Source organism: Canis aureus, chromosome 24, assembly GCF_053574225.1.
Source record: "Canis aureus isolate CA01 chromosome 24, VMU_Caureus_v.1.0, whole genome shotgun sequence".
In the NCBI taxonomy this organism is placed as follows: domain Eukaryota; kingdom Metazoa; phylum Chordata; class Mammalia; order Carnivora; family Canidae; genus Canis; species Canis aureus.
This window is the reverse complement of record NC_135634.1, coordinates 52,377,055-52,400,633: the sequence shown is the minus strand read 5'-3', so window position 1 is coordinate 52,400,633 and position 23,579 is coordinate 52,377,055. Positions and strand designations below refer to the sequence as shown.

Genomic DNA, 23,579 nt, shown 5'->3' with positions numbered 1-23,579 from the left:
CTGCCTGAGCCCCCCTGGCACAGCACCTGCATTCAGACGTTGTCCCAAGGAGAGAGCGGGCAGGCTCGACCTGCGCTGGCGGAGCGCCGCGGCCCTGCCGTCTTGTCCCACAGCCCTGCGTCAGCCTCGGGGCTCGGTACAGGGGGGCAGGCTGGGCTCTGCGTCTGTCTGCGTTGTTAGCCGGGTGGTTGAGCACAGTCCCCTGCTCCCTGTCCCTTCATAGGACCCTCCCTGGAGCCCCTGTTCCTGACCCCTCTCTCCTGCTGGTGTCCCTTTGATTTGTTGCCTGCGAGCAAACAAGGACTGAGGCGGAGGATCACCTTCAGGGCCTGGGCCCCTGGAGGGGTGTTGGGAGGACATCCACAGGTCCAGGCTCTGGCCTGGGACCGCTGTGCGCGTCCTCCCCTCCGGCCCCCTGAACCACGCCTCACACTGCAACCTATTGTTGCCATAATTCAGACACCTCTTTAGAAATTGGATATTTTAGCCCTAAATAGTTCTGGGTTTTCTTAAAATACCAGACAATCTGCAGCAGAAGGCCCTCTGCCTGTGGGCAGCAGTTGGCCAGCACAGACCAGAGGCCCTGGGAGGCTGGTGTCACCTCACCGCTCATCAGCCTGTGCTGTAGTGACATAGTAAACAGGTCCTGGGAAGGCGTTTTGGCCTCTGATTTTTTTTTCTTAAGTTTGTTTGTTTTGTGGAAGTTTTGCCTCTGAATGTTTTCATTGCAGTACAATTTACGTAAGTGAAACAGCCCTCAGGTGCTCCCCTCCATGACTTTGGATGGGTGCAGACACCTGTGTGACCGCGACCCCACCCAGAATCCCCGGGTTCTCTGGTGCCCACCCGCCCCGGCCCCCACCCGACAGCCTCATCGTAGCTCCATTTACCTCTTCTAGAATTTCATGCAGTTGAAATCACAGAATAAGTACATGTTTGTGTCTGGCCTTTCTTTTGTGGCAAGGCGGTTTGGGCGGTTGGGAGGGAAATCTGATAGTGTTTCCTTGCTGCCTTGTGATCAATGTGGTGAGAACTCTGTACTTTTTGTAACTTACAGGTTTTCTCTGACCGTTTGTAAGGTCTGTTTTCATGAATATTCCAGAGGAACTTGAAGGAGTACTCCCTAGTTTTCAGTTCAGAGTGCCATGCCCCTGGTTGTGTAAGGCGTGCTGCTCACTTGGACACAGAGTAGGCCGGGATCCCCTTTCGTTGCTCTCCGCCAGCACCCGCGTGTCTGCCGCGGCTGCGTTTTGGATGCTGCTGCATTTGCTGCTGCGATGTCTCCGTGGTGACTTGCACCCTCAGTGTCCCAGAGAGCCGTTCTTCGTCTGGCTTAACGCATTTCGGCTTGAAGTTCATCGTCCCCCATAGTGGGATCGTGATGCTTGCTTTCGTGGTGCCTGCTTTTTCCCGGCTCCAAAACGCCTTTCTGAACCGCTTGGTTCCTGGTGCATCGTGCATAGCGAGAGTTGAAGGTCTTGCTTTGTGATACAGTCTGAAAAGCTTTTTCCTTTTTATGTGAGTTCAGGTGTGTTTGGCCTTAGTTCTGCCTTATTTTATTTTATTTTATTTTATTTTATTTTATTTTATTTTTTAAGATTTTACCTATTCATGAGAGAGAGAGGCAGAGACACAGGCAGAGGGAGAAGTAGGCTCCACGCAGGGAGCCCAATGCAGGACTCGATCCCGGGACCCCAGGACCACCCCGAGCCGAAGGCAGACGCTCAACCGCTGAGCCACCCGGGCGTCCTTAGAGTAAAAACATTCCCCACTTGGCCTGTGCCTTGGTTTGCCCACCTGGGGGACGTTGCTGCTCAGGGGTGGACTGTGGGCCTGCTCGTAGCCCCTGCCCCAGCTCCCATCTTCCAGCAGCTTCTATGTGTACATGGTCAGGACGTCAACTGCCTGGGACTAGTCCCTGTTCTCCCGGCGAACACATCCAGGACTTACTGGGAATCCCTTTGCCGTCCCTTCCCCGTAGCCTCCGGGCAAAGCCTGCCCCGTGGCCGTGTCCTCAGAGGATTCGCAGGAGCAGACTTCCCAGCATGTTAGTGTTGAGACTGCCCGATGTGGCGCCGTCTGGCAGGAGCACAGCGTGAGCTCACATGCACATGAAATTGTCCAGTAGCAACACTGAAAAGGTAAAGAGAGGTGTGGAGAGAGAGAGAGAAAGAGAAGAAAAGAAAAGAAAAAAGAAAAGGAAGGGAAGGGAGAGAGAAGGGAAGGGAAGGGAGAGAGAAAGAGAAAAAAAAGAAAAGAAAGAAAAGAAAGAAAGAAAGAAAGAAAGAGAAAGAAAGAAAGAAAGAAAGAGAAAGAAAGAAAGAAAGAAAGAAAGAAAGAAAGAAAGAAAGAAAGAAAAGAAAGAAAGAAAGAAAGAAAGAAAGAAAGAAAGAGGGATCCCTGGGTGGCGCAGTGGTTTGGCGCCTGCCTTTGGCCCAGGGCGCGATCCTGGAGACCCGGGATCGAATCCCACGTTGGGCTTCCGGTGCATGGAGCCTGCTTCTCCCTCTGCCTGTGTCTCTGCCTCTCTCTCTCTCTGTGACTATCATAAATAAATAAATACCTTAAAAAATTTAAAAAAAGAAAAAGAAAGAAAGAAAGAAGAAAGAAAGAAAGAAAGAAAGAAAGAAAGAAAGAAAGAAAGAAAGAAAGAAAGAAAGAAAGAAAGAAAGAAAAAGATGAAATTAACTTTAATAATATATTCTGTTTAACTCGGGGCCCCTGACTGGCTCAGTCAGAGGATCGTGCGACTCTTGATCTTGGGTCGTGAGTTCAAGCCTTGTGGTGCGTATGGAGGTTACTAAAAACTACATAAATAAAAACTTTAGGGGCACCTGGGCGGCTCAGGTGGTTAGGCATCTGTCAGGTCATAGTCCTGAGGTCCTGGGATCGAGCCTTACGCTGGGCTCTCTCCCTCTCTGCCCCCTGCCCCCAGCTCATGCTTTCTATCTCGAATGAAAATGAAGTCTTTAAAAAAAAAAAAAAAACTTAAAAAAATTTTTATTTAGCCCCATAGGGTCTGAAAAACATGATCGTTTCAACATATAATCACCAAAACCAAAAAGTTACTGGGATGTTCGACATTCTCCTTTATTCCTTGAGTTTTTGAAATCCAGTGCATCTTCCCCTTGAAGCACATCTGTGTGGACCAGCGACATCAGGTGTCAGGTGTGCACGTGTGGCCGCGAGCGGCCGTGTCAGCACAGGTCTGTAGCCCGTGTGTCGCACAGAGTTGTGGCAGCTACAAAGGCCTTGGTGCTCGCGCTCTGTGCATGTTGTGAGTGTGGCTGTGGCATCTTCTGCTGGACGCTGTCAGGAGCCTGGTGTGCTCTCCGCCCTGCGGACTTCCTTGCCTGTTCACACAGTCATATACATGGCATCGAGCGTGTGGCCAGAGTGTCTGGCTTTTTTCCCTTGGTTCCCCCACATGTGGCACGTGTCAGGGCTTCACTCCTTTTTATGGCTAGTGCTGTTCGCCGTCTGGCTGGGCCACACGCTGTCATCCACCCATCAGCTGTGAGCAGCAGCCCGGCCCCTGGGGATGTGTGCCCTGCCATCAGGGGGACACCTAGCAGCGGCCCTGGAGCGGCCCGACCCTCGCGGGGGCCCGTGGCACATGCCCGCAGCACAAGGGGCTCTCGGCCTCCTTGACTCTGTCTTCGTGTCACTCTTCTCAGGCCGTGTGTGGCTGGCTCGGCCCTGAGCCCCACACCGTCCATGGGGCTGCTTCCTGAGCTGCCTCCACGTCAGCTTCCTCGGGCTGCTCTGCGCTGTGTCTCCCCCAGTTCTTAGGGCTCCTGCTTTCTTGACACTGCTCTCCTTCGTTCTTTTTTTAAAAGGAAACATTACAGGGATGCCTGGTGGGGGGGGGGCCTCAGTGGTTGAGCATCTGATAACTTGAGCTCCTAGATTCACTTGTGCCTGAGCAACCCCTGGACTCTTCATAGGGACCATATATAAAATTCTCCTCTACATCGAGTTGGATCTCTGATATTCGCCGCTAAAATGGCCCCAAGTATGGGCCCCTGGGGGGCTCTGCGGTTGAGCGTCTGCCTTCGGCCCAGGGTGTGACCCCGGCGTCCCGGGATCGAGCCTGCTTCTCCCTCCGCCTGTGTCTCTGCCTCTCTCTGTGTCTCAGGAATAAATAAATAAAATCTTAAAAATAAATAAAATAAAATAAACATTACTGTATATATTTTATTTGTTTTAAAGATTTATTTCAGAAACAGAGGAATTGGGGATAGGACAGGGGCAGAGGCAGAGGGAGAGAAGCAGCCTCCACTGAGTGCCCGAGGCCGCGGTCCTGAGGTCATGACCTGAGCTGAGATCCAGAGTCAGGGCTCCTCGGCCTGTGCCGCCGGCGCCCTCGGCTCCCTGGTTCTTCATCTCCCACCAGGGCTCTTCCTCCCCAGTGGCTTTGCCCGGTGCCAAGTCCCCGGTGCTGAGCCGGTGCTCGCGGCCTCCCCGGGCGGGGACCGTGGCAGGTGGCAGCCCCCGCGCTCTGCGCTCCTCCCGGCGTCCACTCTGAGGCCAACTCCCACGGCTCAGCTCCCACAGGCAGCGTGAGGGAGACGCAGAGCGGGCCCCGTGTCCGGCGGCTGCTCCTGGCCTCGAGACGGCAGGCCCTCCCGCCGTGCCCTCCGCGCCGTCCTGTCTTCCCCAGGGGGAGGCGGGCAGGGACGGGAGGGGTAGCTCCCTGTGGAGATGGTAACGACCGGCCTGCGCCCTCAGAGCCCCGGGAACCTTGGGGGGGATTCGGGGGAACCCGGCGCGCTCCCACTCCGGGAGGCCCCCCGGCAGCCCGGCCCGGAGGACGCCGTCGGGGAGACGGGACCGGCCGTCAGGGAGCCAGGCGGGCCAGGACGGCCTTCCCTCCGTGCCGCCAGACCGAGTGCCTCAGAGGCCGCGGCCGGCTGAGAAAACGGAATTTCTGTTTATTGTGGAAACCTCGGATCCCGTTGTCCTTCACGCCCAGACCCTCCTCTCTTTTCTGCGTAGGAGCCGCGGACATGTGCTCATCACTTGGCCTTTTTCTCGCCCTCTCGACAGGTGGCCAGTGGCATGTTCGTGCTCACGTAGGGTTTGCTGTAATGGTGAGGGCATGCTTCCACACGCGGTGTGCACATCCACACAAAGCAGGGCGTACGTAGGAGTCCACTGGATGCGGAGCCCACTGACCGCCTCTTCCTTTTGTCCTCAGAGCCCCCCACGATGAACCCCGTGGTGGAACCGCTGTCCTGGATGCTGGGGACCTGGCTGTCAGACCCGCCGGGAGCCGGGACCTTCCCGACACTGCAGCCCTTCCAGTACCTGGAGGAGGTGTGCATCTCCCACGTGGGCCAGCCTGTGCTGAACTTCTCGTAAGTGCCCCCACCCCGACTGCCTGTGAGCGGCACCAGGCTGAGACACGCAGGCGCCAGGCGGGTTGTGTTTCAGAGAGGCACCCTCTCCCTGCCCTGACTCTGGTCACACTTGGGTAATGGCACTTTCTGGGTCTCTCATGTATCTGAAGGTGTGAGGCTGAGCACAAAACCTCATCAGGCTTGTTTGTGCAAACGCAAAAGTAAGTGCTTGTGCTCAGATCCCTCGTTCCACGCTGTACCTGATGTGAAGTCACCCCCATGTTACTGAAAACAGAATGGCCTGGCTTTCTTTTAGAATCCCTCCTGCCCCTGAGCTACTTGAGGTCTCAGGGAAGCTGTCAGTATATGTAAGTCATCCCTACACCCAGCGCAGGGCTTGAACTTACAGCCTTGGGATCAAGACCTAAACTGAGATCAAGGGTCGGACACCTAACCTCCTAAGCCGCCCAGGCGCCAGACAGCTACGTTGTTTTATATTTGGAGGGTGGGGATGCTTTATAAAGTGAGAAGAGCGTCCGATACCTGGGGCTTCACCTTTCCTTTTTTTTTTTTTTTTTTAATTTTTTTTTTTAATTTTTATTTATTTATGATAGTCACAGAGAGAGAGAGAGAGGCAGAGACATAGTCAGAGGGAGAAGCAGGCTCCATGCACCGGGAGCCCGATGTGGGATTCGATCCCGGGTCTCCAGGATCGCGCCCTGGGCCAATGGCAGGCGCCAAACCACTGCGCCACCCAGGGATCCCGGGCTTCACCTTTCCTGCTGTCCACAGGTTCAACGCCTTCCATCCGGACACACGCAAACCCATGCACAGGGAGTGTGGCTTCATCCGCCTCAAGCCCGATACCAACAAGGTGGCCTTTGTCAGCGCCCAGAACACAGGTACGCCTCCCTTGGTGGCTGTCCCTGGCCTGCCCCCTGCCCGCACGCCCTGCATGCCAGCAGCGGGGTGGCCACGGGGGGAGGCAGCATCTGCCTCCTGCTTTCCAAGTGACCTCCGGGTGTGTCCGTGCTCATGGTCATGTTTGTGGGGGACGACTGAGCGCTTGTCCATGTGGGAAGCGTCAGGCGTTTGGACAGGCTCAGCGGGGCTGCGGGAGGGCGCTGGTGAGAGGGGGCTGATTCCCTTTTCTCCTGAGTTCCTCAGCAGCAGCCCACGACAGAGCCTGTGTCTGCCGCAGCTCACAGATGTTTCCTGTGTGAGTGAGAACGGGGGGCTCGCTGTGCAGCCAGACGTCCTCTGTCTGGAACTCTGCTCTGCCCCAGTGTGAGGTCACCCTAAGGTAGTTAACCCGGTTCGTGAGTTAGAAATTACTCAAAAACACCTGCCTGACCTTTACCTCGTTCATAGGCTCCAGTGAGTCTCACTTCCTAAAAGCTGGTGGACGATCAGAGCTAGCCTGTCCCCGCAGAGTGGGCCTGCCCAAGGCCTTGGCGAGCTAGAAATCGGGGGGACTTCGGCCCCTGGGGAGGGGGGGTCCTTGTCCTATTTGATGGGGCAGGGCCGGGGTCAGGGCAGTGACCCCCCCAGAGTGACCCCTCCACAGACCCCCTGCCCTGGCTGTGAGAGTCTTTCCCCCTTGATGCCCAGGAGGCTCAGTGCTGGAAGGGGACAGGTTGTTGCCTCACTGGCTTCAGAGTTCAGACCTGTTGAAGCCTTGGGTGCAAAAGGTGGTGGTAGGGGCAGTGGTACCAGGAAGCCATGGGCAGGCTGTTGAGGACTCCCGGCCCCCGCAGGCATCGTGGAGGTGGAAGAGGGCGAGGTGAACGGGCAGGAGCTGTGCATCACGTCCCACTCCATCGCCAGGATCTCGTTCGCCAAGGAGCCCCACGTGGAGCAGGTGAGCCTTCCCTCTCAGATGCCGTGTGCTCAGTAATAAGGGGGTCATGAGTCCCCCCGGCCGCAGGCAGCCTTTCCCCTGGATCTCGGAGGCCTGCGTGTGCCGTCATCTTGTTGCTCCCCCCACATGCCGAGGTGGAGGTGTGCGCGGCGGAATCGTCTGGTCCCCGGCAGCTGGGCCCCTAGGGGTCATCAGGTCGGCTGTGGTTCTTCTGTCACAAACATCATATTACATTTGTGGTGTTCTCTTTGGTAAATAAATCCACATCCATTGGGAGAGTTCAGAGGACAAGGACCTTTGGGATATCGACGCAGACCATTAAATTGCTTTCCTTGGCGGCCGCGTTCCCTCCAGTGCTGCAGGAGCACACCTGGTACCCTGTGCCTGTGTCCCCACGGCCTGGCTGCAGACTTGCTGGGGACGGTATCTTGTTTTACCTTAAGGGCGCCAGGGAGCATTGTCCGTGCTTGTTGGCCGTTTGTGCTTCTTGCCCCGTACGGCAGACGCTCGAAGTCCTTGCCTGTGTTTCAGTGGCTCTCATTTTCTTTCTGATTTAAGGGAGCTTTCTGTGTCCCGTGGCTGGTACTCTCTGCCCTTTACGTGGCAAATGTTTCCGCATTTGGTGGCTTTTGTGAGTTTGGTTGGGGTGCGCTCTACTCACAGGTTGTGAGCTTTCCTGTAGTTCTCTCCGGGGGTCTTCCCCTTCATGGGGTCTGGGTTTGGGTTTCTTTTTTTAAAAAAAAAAAAAAAAAAAAGATTTTATTTACTTATTCATGACAGACACAGAGAGAGAGAGAGAGAGAGAGAGAGAGAGAGAGAGAGGCAGAGACACAGGCAGAGGGAGAAGCAGGATCCATGCAGGGCCGACGTGGGACTCCATCCCGGGTCTCCAGGATCACACCCTGGGCTGAAGGCGGTGCTAAACCGCAGGGCTTCCGGGGCTGCCCTGGGCTTGGGTTTCTACTCAGATGATGACATCAACTCTTCTGCACCTTTGTAGCGTCCCTTTCACACCTCGACCTTAATCCCTCCCAGATGTGTGTTCACATGATGCGTGCACAGACGGGTGACCAGCAGCCCCCCAGATGTGGAATGTCTTGCCTCTCGGGCCCGTCTCCATAGATGGGGGAGAAGGGTCCTGTTGTCTACTTTTTCTCTGATAGTGATTCAAAGTCGTGTAGTAAGTTGGGTTACCGTAGTCCTGTGTCCCATTTACTATCCGGGGCGGGTTGGTATTCTTTCCTCGACATTTTCTTGGTTAAGTGTTCTGTGTTCCCTCCTCTGGACGGACCGTCACGCGGGTCTGTCCAGGTCTGCACCCTTCACACCAGGATCACGTAAACACGTGAGTTAACCTGAGGTCAAGGGGAGTTCTGGTCAGTAGCCGTGTGAGTGGTGTGGTGCTGCGTCGTGCTGTCTCGGGTGTAGTTTGGGTGCCAAGTTACTTTTTGACTTTAATCATGCAGGTCTTGGGTAGTTCACGGCAGGGTATTGCTGTAGCACTTTCTAGTTAGTTTTCGTGGCGCTGGCTTCCGCTAGCATGTGGCTTCCACTCCATCTTCTGATTGTGTTGATGGTGGGGAGGCCTCTGGTTTGTGCGCGCCTCTGCTGGCCAGGACTGTCCGTCCTGACGGCTGGTCCGCAGGCACAGCCCTGACGGAGCCGGGGGGAGTCCAGGCTGGTGCTCACCCCGCGAGGTGCTTGCCCCGGGCCACACGGTGGCGGGCAGCCTGGGCTGGGTCAGGAGCCCCTGTGTCTGTACGGGGACAGTGATACTCAGGAATGGCCTTTAACTTTCATCAAATGCTTTTGCTGCCTCTTTTGGGAGGATTCTGTGTTTTTCCACTTGAAGCTGTTGATGCAGTGAATTGTATTAATAACTTCTGAGTGTTGAGGTGTGTCTGCTTTTTGAAGAGAACGCCCACTTGTCCTGATTCTGGTATCACAGTTACTCGTAGAGGCCGCTGGGAGCCTTTTCACTGTTTCTGTTCCCTGACAAGGAATAGAAGCCCTTGGAGATGGCCTGTTCCTTGTAGATGTCCTCGGGGTCCTCAGGACGCATCTGGGCGCCGCAGGCGGTGGGGGTTACCCGGCCTTCCTACCCCCTGCGACTGCAAGGCCAAGGCTCCCAGGACCAGGGCTCTTCCATCTAGATTTTCAGGGTTTGAGAAAGAAGGAACGCTTACTGCTTTCTCTGTCTGCATTCTGCGTCCCCTTTGTATTTCTGATCTTTTCTGTCTTTGTTTTTTCTTTTTCTTGCTCATACTTGCCAGAGTTTACTTTATCATGGTTTATTTTTTTGAGGGTGTTGATTTTCTTTTATATTACTGGAGAACTAACTTGGAGTGTTATGAATTAAACACAGGAATCCCTCTCTGTAAAAGGAGGGGAAGGAGACGTGAAGCCTATGGGTGGGGAGCATGGTGAGGGCAGGACCCCCGCGGGGGAGCACAGTGAGGGCAGGACACCTCTGGGTGGGAGCACGATGAGGGAAAGAGCCCCTGGGGGGGAGCACAGTGAGGGAAGGACCCCCTGGGAGGAGCACAGTGAGGGAAGGACCCCCTGGGGGGGAGCACGGTGAGGGAAGGACCCCTCCGGGAGGGGACCAGAGGAGGGCTCAGCTCTGCAGTGACATGGCTGACCATCGACCGGCTGGGTATGCCTCGGTGGGCCTCCCTGCTGGGTCAGTGTGGACAGACCTGGAAGGGAGGGAGCCGGGGAAGAAGGCCTCTGTCCTCCAGAGGCTGGTGGCCAGAGTCCTGGGAGCAGCAGGTGTCAGGACAGGTCCCATTGTGTGCCGTTGGAGCCTGACCTCATCGCTTCTGTTACCTGCTCTGTGTGCTCGGCCACTCGAGACCCCACACGGCGCCCACGGCAGCCCTGAGACGCAGCGGGGCCACGCAGCACCAGAGAGGCCCCTGCCTTCCAGAGACTCCACCTGTACTCCGGTACCCTGAGGTGCTGCCCCTGCGGCCGGACTGCTCTGCTGGCCTCAAGGAGGCTCCCCTCCCCTCCCCTCCCCTCCCCTCCCTTCCTGGCAAGTCCCGTCCAGGTCCTCTGAGTGGCTCCCACTGCGTGTCCCCTTCCTGACACTTGCTCTTCCGTCACTTGGACGTGAGCCCCTCCTCAGTACCCTTCCAGTCTGTATCTCTTCATCTGTTTCTGTTGCTGAGAAACAAGAGTGCTTAATTTTAGGTGGTTCAGTTTCCTGGGCTCTCCTTTCTGAATTGGTTTTCTGTTTCTTGGTTAGGTAGGCTTCCTGAAAACAGGTCAAAAAATATATATATTCTCTCTTTTGTTTTCCTGGAAGCATCACAGCTTGGCCTAAAACCTCCCCTTCAGGTCATTCATTCACCTAGAATGGAGTTTTGTGCAGATGAACATCTGGCCGTCCCAGGTGCCCTGCTTGCCTGCCCCCACCCCCACCCCCCTGCCAGTTCACGCTCACTTGCATGAATTACTAGAACTTTCGTCTTTTACTTAACACCCCCACCCCGTGGAGGTATAATTGGCGGCCAGTTAGTGTGCGCACAGCAGGTGTCCACCCTCGGAGCTACCTCAAGAGCCTGTGCCCCCTGGCCGGCCCCCAGGTTTCTGTCCCTACAGACCGGATTGGCGTCTTCTAGGACTCATTGCACACAGAGCCTTACGGTATTTGCTCCTTCGCTCAAGTTCATCCTGTCGCTTTCAGTGGTACTTTGGGTACGTTTGATTCTGAGTCGTGTGCTGCTGGGGCGAACGTTCCAGCTTTGTCTCCTCTGTTGGCAGACACCGATGGCCTCGTGCCTGGGCCCTTAGGAGGAAAGCTGCTGTGAGCATGTGTGCGCGTCTTGGTGTGCACGTGTGAGTACCTCGGGCTGCGGCTGCTGGGCCACGTGGGGGCACCAGGCAGGTGAGCAGGAGCCGCTCCACCGCTGGCCCCCCGCTGCCCTGCTGGCCCCTGAGTGTTGGCTGTCCTGGTGGCAGCAAAGGGGCGTCTTGCGTGGTCACCTACGGTTCCGGGTGACTGATGTAGCTCATCCTCCCCTGGTGCATATTTGCCGCTTCCCTGTTGTGTGGAGGGTGCCGAGATCCTGGGCCCCCTTTTCCGGCGGCTTGCGGTTCTTACTACTGGGCTCTGAGTACGTGTCCGGGGGCAGGTTCGCGTCAGGTGCGTGTGTCCCCGGCTTATGACTTGCCCTCTCATTTCTTTTACGAAGTGTTTTACTTCTCATTTTCCACTATCAGCTGTTTTTTATACTCTGTGCTTTTTGTGCCCTGCCTTTACTTCTTTGGCTTAACCCAGGCAGCAGAGATTTTTAACCCTTGTTTTCTCCCAAGAATTTTTATGGTCTTTAGTTTTGGAATTTGTGTTTTTGAACGGTATGAAGTAGGGGTCAAGATTCTCTGACTTTCTTTCCCCCATAGCTGTTGTCCCAGTTTGTTGAAAAGTCTGCCCTCATCGCCGCCACCACAGGAAGGTGCCTTGCCCGGGCCTGGGTCTGCACGGTGCTGGACCCAGGTGATCCCTGAGGTCTGTGCCCTGAGACCACGTGGCCTGGGTTACTGTCGCTTCATAGGAATGTTTGCGATCAGATCGTATCATTGCCCAACTTTTTTTTCCTTTTCTGCAAAATTGTTTTGGCTACTCAAGGACCCTTTGCATTTCCGTATGAATTTTGGAATGAGTTTGCCAACGTCTAGCATTCTTTAGAATTAATTGAGTTTCTGGATTAATTTGGGAAGTACCATCTTCAGAAAACTGACTGTCCTAGTCCAGTACACGGGTGAACCTCTCCACGCGTGCAGGCATCTGTCGCCGTGAGTTGTTTGTAGTTCTAAGGGTGCAATTAGGTTTATGTCTGGGTATTTGTGGGTTTGGGATGCTATTATAAATGATTTTTAAATTTTCCCGATTATTGCTGCTAGCTCATAGAAATACATTTGACTTTTACACATTGGTTTTATGTCCTGTAAGCTTCTCAAGTTCACTGTTTTATTTTACTTATTTTTGTAATAGATTCTTTGGGGTTGTCTACACACTCAGTCCTGCCGTCTGCTATTATAGACGCTGTCACTTCTTTCTTTCCAGTCTCGATGCCACTTGCTTTTCTCCTGCACTAGGATGTAGGAAAGGATGGCCTACAGATGGTTTAGTCCAGGCGGGAGTAGACGCCAGGCCCTGTGCTCTGTTCACGGGAGCCGCTCCGTCTGTCACCACTGGCTGTGATGGTCACTGTCGGGTTCTGACTGATGCCTTTTACCATATTATGTTTTCTTATATTTATAGTCTGCTGGCTTTTGAAAATTGTAAATGAGTGTTGAATTCTGACAAGTGCTTCTGCTGTAACTATCGAGGTGCTTGTGTGATTTTTTTTCTCCTTTATTCTCTTAATGTGGTGAGTTATGGGAACAGGATTTCCGATATTGACGTTCTTTGGATAAACCCCACCTGACCGTGACGATTTATCGTTTTTATCTATTGCTAGATTTATATATTACTAAAATACATCATGTTGAAGGATTTTTGCGTCATAGTGTTTCTTTTATTCTAGTTGTCCTGAGTTTAATTTCCTCTCTTTTGAGCTCTTAAACAGGAAACTTACCTCATTGATATTTAGCCCATTTTTTGTGGTCCAGACCCCGGGATCACACCCCGAGCCAAAGGCAGACGCTCAACCGCTGAGCCACCCAGGCATCCCCATTTTTGGTTTATAATGCACTTTTGGAAACTATGAATTTTCTGCTAAGCTTTGCCTCAGCTGCGTCTGCTGGTATTACCTCCTAGCTCAAAATACCTTCCTGGTGACTTTCTTCTTTGAACTGGGTCACCTAGAAGTATGTTACTTACTTGCCAAATATTTGAGGATTTTCTGCATATTCTGTTGCTAACGATCTCTAATTTAATTCTGTAGAGCTCAGAGAACGTGCTCTCAGAGTGACTCTGTGCCACCACAGTACATGATACAACTTGGGGGGGTACCTCATGTACGCTCCAAATAAATAGGTTTTTGAGAGTTGTTGGGTCTAGTGGACTGAAATGCCAGTTAGGTCAAGTCGATGGATGACATCACTAAGATTTCCTTCACACGACTGATTGTTTTTGGCGGAGGGGGTTCTGGTTCTGATTACCGAGAGGTGCTAAAATCTCCACCGATGATCTAGGTTATTTCTGTTCCTTTTTTTGGTGCTGTTTTTGCTTCATGACTTTGAAGCTCTGTCCTTAGATGCATACATATGATATGTAAATATACGCATTATATTTATAAAACGTTCCTCTTGGTAGCTTGTCCTGTTCCTGAGGTCTGTTGGTAACAGAACCACACCTGCTGTCCAATATTTGTTGTTTATACGGTGCATCTGTTTTCCTACCTTTTACTTATGTCTCTATATTTCATGGGGTCTTGCTTTTTTTGTCTAGTCAAAAATCTCCACATTTTAATTGGAGTTAGTCCATTTACATGTAACAGATATATTACTGATAGGGTAAGTTGTAAGACCACCATCCTGATTTGTTGTTTTTTCTTTCTTGTTTTTTTCCTTTACCATGTTCTCTTGGGTTAATTAAGTATTTTTAGCATTGTTTTATTTTTTCTTTTAACTCTTTTTCTATTAAAGTATAGTTGACATGCAATGTTACGGTGGTCTCAGGTGTACCATTTAGTGATTGGACAACTCTGTAAGCTCTTTATTACGCTGTGCTGCCCACACGTGCAGCTCCCACCTGTCCCCACGCGACCCCATCACCGGCTCGCCAACTGCTGTCCCCGTGCGGCGCGTCTCGACCCTGGGACGTGTGCTCAGTACCTGGAGGCTATAATTCCTGCTCCCCTTCACCCCTGTTGTCCATCCCCTTCCCTCTGCAACCACCAGCATGTCCTCTGTATTTATGGGTCTGATTCTTTTGTTCATCTGTTTTGTTTTTTTAGGTTCCACACACAAGTGAAATCCTGTGGTATTTGTCTTTCTCTACTTTCCTTAACATAATGTCTCTAGGTCCATCCATGTTGTTGCAAATGGCAAGATCTCCTTTTTTATGGCTGAGTGATATTTCTTCTGTTAGCTTCTTAGCTGTGTCTTTCTCATTTTTTTTTTATTGGTTTCTTTGAAGCCAACAGTGTACACCCTAAACTTAACCAAAGTCTATTTATAATCTGTATGGCACCATCGCATCTCCCACTTCATGTTGATTTTGGATAATCTCCCTTACTTTACAGCTGACACTTTCCTGTTCCTGCTTCTCGTATGTCGTGGCTTTCAGCTCTGTAACCCTGCAACCGTTTTTTCTCTGTATGTCACACCTGTAACATGTATATGTAAATACGTGTTTAAAGCATATACACACATACCATAAATCTTCACAGTATTGTAAGTTTTGTTTTATTTCTTAAGATTTTATTTATTTATTTATTTATTTATGAGAAATAGAAAGCAAGCACCAGTACAGAGGAGCAGAGGGAGAGGGAGAAAGACCGACGCTGACTCTCCACTGAATGCAGAGCCTGACACGGGGTCAGTCCACAACCATGAAATCACAACCTGAGCAGAAACCAAGAGTCAGACTCTTAACCAACTGAGCCACCCAGGCAGCCCATTACTTTTGCTTTAAATAATCATCTCATGTTCAGAGAAATTACAGAGAGGGGGAGAGTAATCACTTCTCCTAACCCACTTATTTTCTGTCTTGTGTTCTTTTCACTTTCCTGTAGACGAGGGTCTACATAATATCCCTTCATCCTGAAGCCCTGTGTTCACACCTTCTTTGCAGTATAGGTCTGCTGTCTGCAGTTCTCTTGGGATTATATCACTTTATGACTTTTTTTTAACTGTGGAGTAAAATACATATGACAGACTTCAACATCCTAACCGTTTTTAAGGGTACAGAGTAGGGGTATTAAGTATTTTTGTGTGCAGCCGGCACCACCATCCATCACCAGAACACTTGCATCCTATAAAACTAAAAGCTCCATGCCCATTAAGTAGCAATTCCCCACTCTCTCTTCCCGCGCCCCGGAACCCTCCCTTCCTACTTTGTGTCCACCGGATCTGTCTACAGACCGTAAGTGGAATCACACACTACTTGCCTTTTAGTGACTGGTTTATTTCACGCAGTATAATGTCCTCGGGATTCATCCATGTTGTAGAACATTGTGGAATTTCCATCGTTTTTAGGGCTGAGAGTAGTCTGTATAGTGTATGTATGTATTATGTTTTGATTATCCATCCATCCATCAGTAGACACAGTCGCCTCCATGTTTTGTCTCCCGTGAATAATGCCACCATTAACTTGGGTGGACAAATATATCTTCAAGACCCTGCTTTTCGGCATACCTGGGTGGCTCAGTGGTTTGGCGCCTGCCTTCGGCCCAGGGCATGATCCTGGGGTCCTGGGATCGAGTCTCACATCGGGCTCCCTGTATGGAGCCAGCTTCTCCCTCTGCCTGTGTCTCTGCCTCTCTCTGTGTCTCTCAGGAATAAATAAATAAAACCTTTAAAAAAAAAAAAAAAGACCCTTCCGGTTCTTGTGTGTACCTGCAGATGGACTTTCTACACCGTAGAGTAGTTTGTTGTTAATTTTTAGGGGCACTGCCATACTCTTTCCCCCAGCGGCTGTGCCAGTGCATTCCTGCCGGCTGTGCAGGAGGGCTCCGGTTCCTCCGTGTCGTCACCACACCAGCTGTTTTCTGGGTGTGGTACAGCAGCCAGAGTTCTGTTATCTTGGACTCCCTTATCAGATACATGACTCCCAAATATTTTCTTTCTTTTTGTGAGCTGCTTTTTTACTGTTTACAGTATCTTTTGATGCATCAGAGTTTTTTTTTTTTTTTTAAGATTTTATTTATTTATTCATGAGAGACACAGAGAGACACAGGCAGAAGGAGAAGGAGGCTCCCTGCAGGGAGCCCGACGTGGGACTTGATCCCGGGTCTCCAGGATCACGCCCTGAGCCGAAGGCAGACACTCAACCACTCAGCCACCCAGGCGTCCTGATACATCAAAGTTTTAATTTTCATGAATTACAATTTGGTTTTTTTTCTGTTGTTGGCTGTATATTTGGCGTCACGTCCAAGAAACCTTTGCCAACTTGAGCATTGTGAAGTGTTTGCACTATTCTCTTCAAAGAGTTCTGTGGTTTTAGCTCTCACATTTAAGTCTCTGACTCATGGGAGTTACTTTTGGTGTGTGGTGATAGCATCCACCTTCGTCCTTTTGCATGCGGATGTCCAGTTTTCCCAGTGCCATTTGGTGAAAAGATTCTCCTCTCTCCACTGAATGGTCTTGGCAGCTTTGTTGAAAATCACTTGGGCAACCCAGGGGACTCAGCGGTTTAGCACCGCCTTCAGCCCAGGGCGTGATCCTGGAGTCCGAGGATCGAGTCCCACGTCGGGCTCCCTGCATGGAGCCTGCTTCTCCCTCTGCCTGTGTCTCTGCCTCTCTCTCTCTCTCTCTCTCTCTCTCTCTCTCTTTCTGTGTGTGTGTGTGTGTCTCGTGAATATATAAATAAAAATCTTAAAAAAAAAAAAAAAAAGAAAGAAAGAAAATCACTTAACTACATATGTGAGAGTTGATTTCTGGGTTCTCTACTCTGTTCCATCAGCCTATATGTCTGTCTTTATGCCAGGGCCATACAGCTGTGAAATCAAGAAGTGTGTGTCCTTCAGCTTTGTTCTTTTTCATTTGTTTGTTTTGGGGGGGCAGTTCTCTCTCAGTCTCTCTCTCTTTTTTGGGGGGGGGTCTCTTGAGATTCCATGTGAATCTTGGCATGGTATTTTCTGTTTCTACAAAACATACAGGGATTTTGATAGGGATGTCATTAATTCTGTACATGTTTGGGCAGTATTGATATCTTACTGATCTTAAGTTTTCTAATCCATGAGCGTTGGATGTGTTTCCATTTATTTGTGCTTTATGGTTGTTGTTGTTTGGTTGTTGTGGGCTGTCCCTGTGCCCAGAAGCCACCTGAGATGTAAACAGATCTTCTTGGGTATTTTTCTGACCCTCTCCCTGGGCATGTGCACTCCCTTTCTAATTTCCCCATGTTGTTTGTCCTAGTGTCTGATGTCTGGTTCCTCAAAGAGAGAAGAGTTAAAATGAAGTGGGGTGAGGGGATGCGGCCCTTCAGATCTCCTGTGAGTCCCTTGAGCTGGAGGGACAGGGTCCTTGCTGCCCCCTCTGGCCCCACAGGCTGCTCCAGAAATACCTACACAGCTGCCTGCCTCCCGGCTACTGGACAGGCCAGGGCAGGTGCGCCCCAGCAGGGAGACCAATTCTGGGGGCTTCCTACTCGACCATCTTCACCGAGTCCTCCATCACTCCCAGCTTTGAAGGATATTTTTACCATAAGTAAAATTCTGGGTCAACAGGTATTAGTTTTTAAAGTAATTTCTTTATCTTGTTAAATTGTCTTCTGACTTCGTTGAATTGAAAAGTCAACTAGAATTCTTCATGCCCTGTACATTATTTGTCTTTTTTTCCTAGTGGGTTTTTTTTTTTTTTTTATTAATCTTTGAGAGAAAGAGAGAGCATAAGTGGAGGGTGGGGCAGAGGGAGCAGCAAGACACCCTGCTGAGCGGGGAGCCCGACTGGACACGGGGCTCGACCCCAGGACCCCGGGATCACAACCTGAGCCAAGGGCAGACGCTGCACCGATGGAGCCACCAGCTGCCCTTTCTCTAGTCATTTTTGAGATTTCTTTTTCTTTATCTTCCTGGGTGTGGGGTCCTTGTGTTTGTCCTGTGTGAGTCTCCTGAAATTCTTGGATCTGGGGTGGTGGTGGTGTCATATTTGGGGATTTTCTGCCACAGTTTCTCCAACTCTTTTTCTGCTCCGTTCTTACTCTTCCCATCAGAACTGCTACTAAACAGATGGTAAGCTGTTTAATGCCGTCCCGTGTGTCCCCAAGACTCTGTTCATTTTTCTTCAGTCTCTTTTGTCTACATTAGTCAAATTAGGTATTTTAAAGATTTTTGTTTTTAATCTCTGTGCCCATGACAGGGCTCAGACTCACAGCCCCGAGATTAAGAGTCACACGCTCCACCAACTGAACCAGGCGCCCCCAATTTGGATATTTTTTTGACCTGTTTTCAAATTCACGGAGCCTTTCTTCTGTCTCCAGTTTGCTGTTAACCTATTGAGTGAATATTTCTTCTTTCTATTGTGCCTTTTCTCAAAATGATCCTTCGTCCGAGTTTCCTCTCAGTGCCTCCTCTCCTCCCACACCGGCAGCCACCTGTCCTTGTCACCCGGAGGAGTAGGGCGGGGGTTTGGTTGCCGGCGTGGCACAGGTGTGTGTCCGAAGCTGTGGGGCAGCCTCTGGCCCTGGACCCCGTGGGTGACCCCTTCGCCCGTTCAGGGATGCAGACATGGAAGCAGCCTGCGTGCGCCCTGACGGATGAGTGGACAGAGCAAGTGTGTGTGTGTGCGTGCACGCGTCTATGCACATGCTCACGGAATATTATTCAGCCATTAAAAAAAAAAGAATTAAACCCTGCGGGGATTATACTAGGTGAAGTAAGTCAGAGAGAGAGAAGTACTTCATGGTTTCATTTATAGGTGGAACTTTTTTTTTTTTTTTAATTTTTATTTACGATAGGCACGCAGTGAGAGAGAGAGAGAGAGGCAGAGACACAGGCAGAGGGAGAAGCAGGCTCCATGCACCGGGAGCCTGATGTGGGATTCGATCCCGGGTCTCCAGGATCGCGCCCTGGGCCAAAGGCAGGCGCCAAACCGCTGCGCCACCCAGGGATCCCGGAACTTTTTTTTAAACACAGAGTAGGGGGCAGCCCCGGTGGCACAGTGGTTTAGCGCCGCCTGCAGCCCAGGGTGTGATCCTGGAGACCCGGGATTGAGACCCACGTCGGGCTCCCTGCGTGGAGCCTGCTTCTCCCTCTGCCTGTGTCTCTGCCTCTCTCTCTCTCTCTCTCTCTCTCTCTGTGTCTCTATGAATAAATAAATAAAATCTTTTAAAAAATTAATAAATAAATAAACACAGAGTAAGTAGGATGGTGTTGCCTGGGGCAGGGGGATGGCAGGTCGTAGGGCAGAGGGCACAGATGTCTGGGTGTAGGGGGAGCCTGTCGTGGGGGCGGAAGGGACAGTGTGCTGTCTGCAGTTAACGCCGTGTCGTGTACTTAAAATCAGCTAAGAGAGGAGAGGCGGTCAGGCCCCGCTCACGGGAGGGAACGGCGGTGGCGGGGCCAGCTAGTGGGCACGCGAGCGCCAGCCTGTACACGCATGGGTGCCGTGCGGCCCTCGGGAAGGCGGTGCGCACCCAGCCTGGTCCTGGTCGCGGTGCCTGGCGGCGAGCCACCACCCGTGACGACGGGCCCAGAGGCCACTGGCACGCTGGGAGCCCAGGGCCACCGGGCTCAGCCCTCTGCCTGACGTCCGCCCCCCGCGGGGCGCGCTGGCCACTCTGGCCCTTCGTCTCTGTTTAGGGCCTGAAACCCTTTGTTTCGTGGTCAGAGCATCTTCCCCCCAGATTTCCTTTTCCATCGTTTCTCTACTGAATGAAACAAGATAAAAAAGCACTTCGAGTCCGCTCCACAGTCCACTGCCGTGGGGCCGGCGTGGGCTGAGAATGCGTCTGTCTGGCGGGACCTTCCCTGCCCGCGGGTGCGCGTGGCCTTGCCTGCCACTCCCGGCCCCCCGGAAGCTCGGAGGCTGGCAGGGCCTCAGCCCCACGTCCCCGAGGGCCCGCGGGCTGCCAGGAGCAGACTCGCCCAAGGCGCCAGGCGGCCGGCACCCACTGGGAAGCTCGCTCGTGCCTCCCACTGGAGGACACGGCGCGTGACACCCCGAGGGACGGCAACCGAGGGGCCCGCCGGGTGACAGGAGGGCGGGGTGGCCGCGGCTGCCCGGTGTCCCTGCGGCGGGGTGGGCGCTCCCGGCTCCCCATCCTTCCCAGGCCCCGGTGGCCTCGGGGCGCACCCAGCCCACGTCCCGCCTCTTGCTCGCCCCTCGTTCCTGGGCCCTGAGCCGGGGGCTGGGGGGCCGGCGAGCCCTGCCCTGCAGGAGCAGCGTGCCTGTCGCCGGGGCCCCGCACCACCTCGTGGCCCCTGGAAAGTGACCCAAACGTAAAAGCCTTTGTTTGTAGGTGAAATTCCAGAAAAAAATAATGTAGTTGAAAGATGCTCCCGTGGCGTGAGGGTGCTTCCCTGGCACAGGAAGTGTCCCCGAGCGTCCATGTGTCTGTCTTGGCCCCGGGCCCTCTGCTGTCCCCTCGCTGCCCCGTGCTCTCCTGGCTTCCCGCCCAGCGGCTCGTCGGCGTGCCGCCCACTGTCCCTTACTCACCGCGGCGTGCGGGCCGCGTCCTCGGGCAGTGGTAACCGGGTGTCCTGACTGTGGGACCTCCGGGACCTCGGGCGGCCCTGCCTCTGCACCAGGGTATGCGGTCCCCGCGCTGCGCCCGGGCCAGAGGCGCCCCAGGACTCCGTGTCTGCCCCCTGCCCTGAGGCCACATGGTTTTGTGGTGTGGGGGGGGAGGTGTTTATCAGTTTTATTATTTTCATTTTGCTTTTTTGTCTTACATGACTCTGTTTTCAACGATGAGAAAACAAAACACTTTGCTTCTTACAAGTAAATACACGTGTTTTATGTCGTTTTCTTCGCATGAGTCAGATTTCTCACCAACAACACTTGGAAATCTTCCCTCACACTGAACACATCAGTAAACGCCTTTTCTAGAAAAGCAGGAGTGTCCGTCTTTAGGAGGCTCCCTTTGCCTAAGCAGGAGCCCGAGAGCCTTGTCAAAACCTAGACCCACGCAGCTCCTGTCACGGATTTTCAATCAAAATCAAAGAACTGAGATTCTGCAGGTCACAGGAGGGTGAGTGCACAGTGTGTGCGAACCAGTGTTGGACTTTGAACGTGGGGGACATATTTTCTTAAGATTTTATTTATTTATTCATGAGAGACACACAGAGAGAGGCAGAGACACGGGAGAAGCAGGCTCCCTGCAGGAGCCCGACGCGGGACTCGATCCCGGGACCCCGGGTCATGCCCTGGGCTGAAGGCAGATGCTCCACCGCTGAGCCCCCCGGGTGTCTTAGGGGAGATATTTTCAAAAACATGATTATGACTTCGGGCCCTTCCATGAGCTGGATGGGAGTCAGCTCTTTTTACACACGGGCCGCTGTTGGCAGAAGGAGAACGTGCTGCTGCCTCAGTTTCCCAACTGGAGCGCTTCGGCGGCAGGCACTGGGGCCCAGCCAGGTGCTTCATGGTCCCCGACTCTCCATCCATCCCCGCTTCCCTGCCGTGGGGTCCCTGCCCTGAGAACCTGCAGGAGGTCCTCTGGTATTTTCTCTAAGGGGAGGGGAGTCCTGCTGCTGCTAAATCATCTGCACAGTGTTTTTAGTCTAAAGAGGTCTTTCTGGGATGCCTGGATGGCTCAGTGGTTGAACATCTGCCTTTGGCTCAGGACGTGATCCTGGGGTCCCGGGATCGAGTCCCACATCGGGTTCCCTGCATGGAGCCTGCTTCTCCCTCTGCCTGTGTCTCTGCTTCTCTCTGTGTGTGTCTCTCATGAATAAATAAATAAAAATCTTTAAAAAAAATAAAGAGGTCTATTGTTTTTTAAAGATTTTTTTTATTCACAAGAGACACACAGAGAGAGGCAGAGACACAGGCAGAGGGAGAAGCAGGCTCCCCGCGGGGAACCCGATGCAGGACTCGATCCCGGGACCCCGGGGTCATGCCCGGAGCCCAAGGCAGATGCTCACCTGCTGAGCCCCCGGGCACCCCTTGCCTTTGGTTTTGAAGAGTATTTCACCGCAGCGCGAGTCCTTGGGGTGACAGTCCCGTCAGTGACTGAGGTGCCGCCCTTCTGTGGGGAAGCCCGTGTGGCTGGCGGGTCCCTGCCCTCCCCGGCGCCCAGGCATCCGTGTGGCGTGTCCGGGGCAAGCAGCCAGCGTCGCTCGGATAGAACGTGGGGCTGCTGCTCCGTCCTCGCCATGTCCCGGGATCTGCAGGGCGCGTCGCCTCCGGGGCCCCCGCGCCCCCAGCCGCGTCTGGCCTGGGAGTCTTCCTTCCCGGCACGTTATTCCCGTTGGAGCGTCTCCGGCCGCCGCAGTCCTCGCCGGAGCCCTCCATCCCGCGCCGGGGCCTGTGGCGTCGGCGCACCCACCGCAGGCGCCCTCCCCGGCACCTGTGCGCCTTGCTCTCGCCTCCTGGCCTCAGTTGGGGTTTTTCTGTCTGTTTTTCTCGGATCCTCGACGCCATGTGTGAAGAGCGTGGACGACGGCGCGGCCTGGTGCGATGCTGTCTCGCGGTGCGGCCGTCGCTCGGGCAGAGCCCGTCTGTAGGCTGAGCTGCCCTGAAGCTGGCCGTCGCTGCCTGGCTGCCCGTCATGGTCCCGGGGGGACGTCGGGGCTGTTCCCTGGCCTCCCAGCCTCTTGGCCCCACTGCTGTCCCCTTGCTGTCCAGGCGGCCGCTCGTGGCCACACGTGCCTCCTTGTCCCCGGGACCTCTGTCCTGGCTGCAGGGCTGGTTCCTTGGGCCTTTTAAATGGACGTTGTGAGATGTGGCCCCCCTGGTTTTCTGCGCCAGACGGCCAGTAGCCGGGTGCTTGGCTGTGGCCTGGAGGAGGACGGCCTCATCCGCCCTGGACCCCAGCGCGTCCCGCACACTGGCCCCTTGGTGGCCGGTGGCTTGTGTCCCGGCTGCCTCGGCCTCTGTGGCCGGCGCTCCAGGAGGACGGGACTTCCCACCGGCCACCGTGCTCCTTCTGACACGTCGGTGCTTCCGGAGGGGCTCACGCCGAGTCCCCAAGGACATGGGCGACATCCGGTCAGGCTGTCAGCGCGTGAGGGCGAGGGCGAGGGGGCCGAGCGCGGGAGGTCAGCTTCCGCCTGAAAGGAAGTGGCCGGCTTGTCAGTGAGTCGAGACGAGCCCGAGGCCGGGGCGCCTGCTGGACGCCTGCGGATGGCGGCCGTGGGCTCAGCGTCCGCCGCCCTGGCGGGGCCACCGCACGGCCACAGGCCTCAGCGTCCGCCGCCCCGGCGGGGCCACCGCACGGCCACAGGCCACAGGCCTCTGACAACGGAGGCGGCAGGTCACAGCCTGTACCGAACCCTCGGTCCGGGGCGGGGCCGCCCTCGGAAGATAAAACTAAGGCGTTTGTTTGTTTTGTTCCGCTCAGATCACCCGAAAATTCAGGCTGAATTCCGAAGGCAAACTTGAACAGACCGTCTCCATGGCGACCACCACCCAGCCCATGACTCAGCATCTCCACATCACCTACAAGAGGGTGACCCCGTGACCCCGAGTGTGTCGTGACCCTTCGGCTTTGTAGACGCCCGCCGCAGGTGCGGGCGGGCCGCGGGCTCGTGGGTCCCAGAGTCGCCATGGGTCCCTGTAACGGCGTAGGAAAACCAAATAAAAGGCCTTTATTTTTA

At 53.6% G+C, this 23,579-nt stretch overlaps 1 protein-coding gene across 2 annotated transcripts in view; it reads left to right on the top strand.

Moving 5' to 3' along the window:
• THAP4 (THAP domain containing 4) overlaps positions 1-23,579 on the top strand; it is a 39,276-nt gene extending 15,697 nt beyond the window's left edge. For both annotated transcript variants that reach the window (XM_077869601.1, XM_077869602.1), the window contains 4 exons: positions 5,201-5,360; positions 6,135-6,244; positions 7,100-7,203; positions 23,324-23,579. In XM_077869601.1, the coding sequence (XP_077725727.1) occupies positions 5,201-5,360; positions 6,135-6,244; positions 7,100-7,203; positions 23,324-23,443 (494 nt within the window). In that variant the 3' untranslated portion in view covers positions 23,444-23,579. The remainder of the gene's footprint in view (positions 1-5,200; positions 5,361-6,134; positions 6,245-7,099; positions 7,204-23,323) is intronic.